We start from the raw sequence: 4,368 nt of genomic DNA, 5'->3' as shown, positions 1-4,368 counted from the left end.
ATCACTGTGTTCATCTCTATCGTATTCAAGATAAGATGCGTGCGCTTTTAAGTGCAGATAGAATGCAGTCTAAAAAGTACAGCTATGACTGATCTAAAGCAGCGTATTTGGTTTAACTATGTATCTATGATTGAGGCGATTGCACGGATCTGAGTGTCGCTGATAGCGTTTATCATGAAGCATGTTTTCCTCCAGGCGGCGCTCGAGGCTCGAAAGCCAATTACCCTATTCGTCTTATTGGAGATGTTTCACTATAATCGTTCAAACCTATTGTTTTAAATGAGCAATCTGTGATATAGACATGCATCTTGTTCCCAGTTATTCCTTTAAATGTAATTAAAACAAATCTTCATCTAGTAATCACAATCGATTTTGATCGGTCCTTTCAGATCAGCGCTGAGAATAGTAACATATACCACGTGACTGCGTCGTTTATATTTGTGCTTCTGCCGCTGTCTGGACAATATAGTATACTCTTTAATAACTTAATGAAGTAATTTTAAAGCCATTTAATCGAAAATATACAGTGTGTATTTTTTTTTCACCAAAAAAGGAGTTCACCAATCAGAGAGAACGCCCGGTCTATTAAGCCACGCCCACAATAGTATTTCTACCCACTTTTGTGTTAGTCCCTCCTCAGACTAAACCAAAATATAAGAGGAAATATCCTTGACACATCAGATGTTATGATACACAAATGTGTTTAGCTTTAAACACCAACCTTAATAATTATTTGCATTACTTAATAATACATAATTACTGTTATAGCCTAACTCTATGATTTTTTTTTTTGTTGTAAAGTAGTTTTTTTAATCAACCCCCGTCTCTTCCGAACATATGGTACATTCCAGTGATGGCTCATAGTCATATGATCTTCTAGACAACATAAATACTGCAGCAGTGACGTTTCTGTGAATTAGACTGTCTAAAATCATTTTTTTCTACATCTCGACACCGATTACAGCAATGGCGACATTGGTTGGAGGTCCATCCCAGGTGAAGCAAGCCACACCCGAGGTGCAGAAGATCTGCGATGAGGTGAGACTGGAGCTTCTGCTTTTGTTTTGATGCTGTACGTCAGCTGATATGAGAATGCACGTGATGTGTATGTATTTATTAATTATTATAAGCTATTAATTAGTACTATTTAGAATTTACTATGCTATGTGTCGATAAAATAATCAAATGATAAATAAAAAATTATTAATGCAGGATAACTACGTTCAGCTTCCTAAATGATTTAAAGTCATAATGTAGGTCAAATGCATGCACCAGAGATTGCAAGCAATAAATGGTATTTATGCAAGGTCAAAAATGAACGAATGCTTTTACATAGCTTGAATGAATTGGTAATCTTCACATGATGGTGAGTAAGTCTTAGGGTGTGTCAGAGTAATTCGTCTAACTTGACAAATCACATACTTTTTGCAAAACAGGTTTTTTCAGTGTACGTCAAAGGTGGAAAAAACAAGAAATTGTGTTTCATGAAAAACAAGCATATTTTAAGACCAACTTAAAATTTCATTGTGATATTATTTTAATGTCAATTAAACACACATGCATTAAATATGAAATCTGTGTCTTTTGATTCAGATCAAACATCATGCAGAAGAGAAGGCAGGGAAGAAGTTTGCTGTTTTCATTGCCAAATCTTTCACCACTCAGGTCGTGGCCGGAACCAACTACTTTATCAAGGTAAACTTTGAAGACCAGGAAGCAACCGATCACTCGAAAATTAAAATTTGCTAAAAGAAAAATGTGCTCACCCTCAGGCCAAGCTGTAGATGAGTTTGTTTCTTCATCAGATTTGGAGAAATGTAGCATTGCATCAGTGTCTCAGCAATGGATGCTCTGCAGTGAATGGGTGCCGTCAGAATGAGAGTCCAAACAGCTGATAAAAACATCACAATAATCCACAAGTAATCCACAGCACTCCAGTCCATTAGTTAATGTCTTATGAAGCCAAACGCTTAGTGTTTGTAAGAAACAAATCCATCATTAAGGCGTTTTTAGATTCAAACCATTGCTTCTAGTCAAAATGCAGTCCATAATCCATAATAACGTGCACAAGTCTGTGGATTTGTTTCTTACAAACATGCAGCTTTTGTCTTCAAAAATTGTTAACTGATGGACTGGAGTGGTGTTTTTATCAGCTGTTTGGACTGCCATGTTACAGCTTGCATATTGCCATCAATATCTACTTTCTAAGAGTTCAAAGCATGTGTAAACTGAGTATTCTCATGCTCCATATCTCCCTCTTCAGGTAAATGTAGGAGGCGATGAATTTGTTCATCTGAGGGTTCATAAGTCGCTTCCTCACAGTGGAGAAAAACTCCAGCTGCACAACATCCAGACATCGAAAACTCAACAGGATCTTATTGAATACTTCTAATGCATGCACACAGATAATAAAATGCCATACTGTATACAAAATAGGTTGATATGTGTGATGTATTCAAATAATGCTGTTACAAAAGCTTTATTCAGTTCTAAACCATCAAATGATCTCCAGTCCAGTGCCTACTGTATGAAGAGGAGGTTTATAAGACCAGCACCTCTTTGTTTACTTTGACAAACATTATATTGTGGTGAAATAATTGCACATGGATATGAATCAACATTCCAAATCTGTTTTATAGAAAATAATGGAAGTTCTAAAATAAAGAGAAATACATTTCATATTTCAAATGGCAAGTCTTTGTTTTATTTACACCCTCTAAAAGAATGTTGTTTATGGTAAAATATTGAATGCAAATATTTTTGTGTCTTGTTGTTCTTAAAAAAAAAAAAAAAAAAGGGATAGTGCATTTTAATACACTCAACAAAAAGATTGACACAGATGAATCATAAGCCTTTCCGTTTGAATGGGCTGAGCAAAAGAAAGAAAGAAACACCTTCAGACAAAACATGAACGTAACTCGTTCTTTTTCATTGTTACAGCTAAGAAAATATTGATTCTCCACCAATTTTCAACATTGTCCATCAGCTCACACCAGTGTTATTTTAGTGAGATACTATTATACTGTAGTTTTTAATGCATTTTTATTTTTACATTTTTCATTTTAATTTTAGTTAAAAATTTAATAATTTTTTGTCTTATATTTTTAAATTTCTTTTATTTCAGTTTTACTTTTTAATACAAACAAGTTGAAGGTTTGTGTATATATACAGTATAGTTATGTTTATTTTATTGCATTCTTTCATTTTTTATGGCTTTAGTTTTTCTAATTTTAGATTTAGTTTTGGTTAACTAAAATAATCCCTTTCAAACTGCATCTGAAGAACTACAAGACCAAAGAAAAGTGATGTATCATTCTTTTAAAACACAAGTTCATGGGATTAATTTAATAAGAAAATACTCAATTTTAAGATATAATATGGGTAGAATGTTTTTGGTTTTCATGTTTTTTTTTGGTCACACTATTCTATAGTATTTTATGAAACTTTATTGTTATTCTGAAATGTGGAAAATAGTAATACTAAACAATAAAAAAACAATAAACGTTAAAAAGTTTGACTGGTAGTGTATATACAGTAGTCAACATTTGAAGTGGATCAAACAAGTTCATCAAAGTTGTCCTAAAACAAGAAAGCTTTTAGGTTTTAGGACAACTTTGATGAAAGGTTTTGATCCACTTCAAAGGTTGACTAGTATATAGTTCTGAATACGTATGACTTGTGTCTTGTGATGTTTTTCTGCTTACAGTAGGTAGCAACCAAATAGGAGACAAAGGAAAAATCGCAGTGGCCTCATGATGATCTGATACTGATTTGGCGAGGATCAGATCAGATGAGAAGTCTAGGATGAGTTTAAGTCTGCATTGGACAAAATGTGACAGTCTACAAACTCATTTGTAATTATATATATTTAATACATCTTTATTTGAGTTCGAGTGAGAACATCGCATGGCAAGAGTTTGCATTCAGCTACAGAAACCATAAAACGCTTATTAAGCATAAAAGAGACAGGAACATTATCACGGGAGATGCCATATGTCTAAATGAAGCATGATTCATCACATGAGAACACATCACACACTAAACCACATCTGCATCTGTGAAAACCTGTTTTACCAGCGTTACTTTAGTCAAATACACTGTATACAGATATTACTATAGTTGTTGTTAATATTTTGAATCAAAGATATTATTTTATGTTTTTTTTTATTTAGTTATATTAGTACTTCAAGTTAAACTAAATAAAAATGAGCAACTAAATAAAAATGAACAATCTGGCAACTATTAAATTAAGTTATTAAATAAGTACATTTCAGTTAATGTTCATTTTATTTCAAGAAAAATAAATTCTTAATGGTTTTATTTTTAATTAACTTTCATAACCCCTTATTGGGGGGGGGGGGGGGGGGG

General features: G+C 33.2%; 1 protein-coding gene across 1 annotated transcript; it reads left to right on the top strand.

Moving 5' to 3' along the window:
- Positions 1-890: 890 nt before the first annotated feature.
- Positions 891-2,688, top strand: LOC107665953 (cystatin-B-like). The gene is made up of 3 exons (XM_016457062.1): positions 891-1,038; positions 1,594-1,695; positions 2,264-2,688. Exons 1-3 carry the CDS (start codon positions 967-969, stop codon positions 2,390-2,392), a joined length of 303 nt encoding a protein of 100 aa, XP_016312548.1. The 5' UTR covers positions 891-966; the 3' UTR covers positions 2,393-2,688.
- Positions 2,689-4,368: the final 1,680 nt, after the last annotated feature.

This window comes from Sinocyclocheilus anshuiensis, unplaced genomic scaffold (assembly GCF_001515605.1).
Source record: "Sinocyclocheilus anshuiensis isolate Anshui unplaced genomic scaffold, SAMN03320099.WGS_v1.1 scaffold245, whole genome shotgun sequence".
Classification (NCBI taxonomy): Eukaryota; Metazoa; Chordata; class Actinopteri; order Cypriniformes; family Cyprinidae; genus Sinocyclocheilus; species Sinocyclocheilus anshuiensis.
Note: the sequence above shows the minus strand (reverse complement) of the source record. Positions and strands in the feature narration are given on the sequence as shown.

Excerpts from the sequence above, each read along its gene's own strand:
- LOC107665953 (XM_016457062.1), top strand. The coding sequence starts at position 967 with ATGGCGACATTGGTTGGAGGTCCATCCCAGGTGAAGCAAGCCACACCC. Across the intron at positions 1,039-1,593 it reads TGCAGAAGATCTGCGATGAG|ATCAAACATCATGCAGAAGA; the intron begins GTGAGACTGGAG and ends CTTTTGATTCAG. Across the intron at positions 1,696-2,263 it reads GAACCAACTACTTTATCAAG|GTAAATGTAGGAGGCGATGA; the intron begins GTAAACTTTGAA and ends CTCCCTCTTCAG.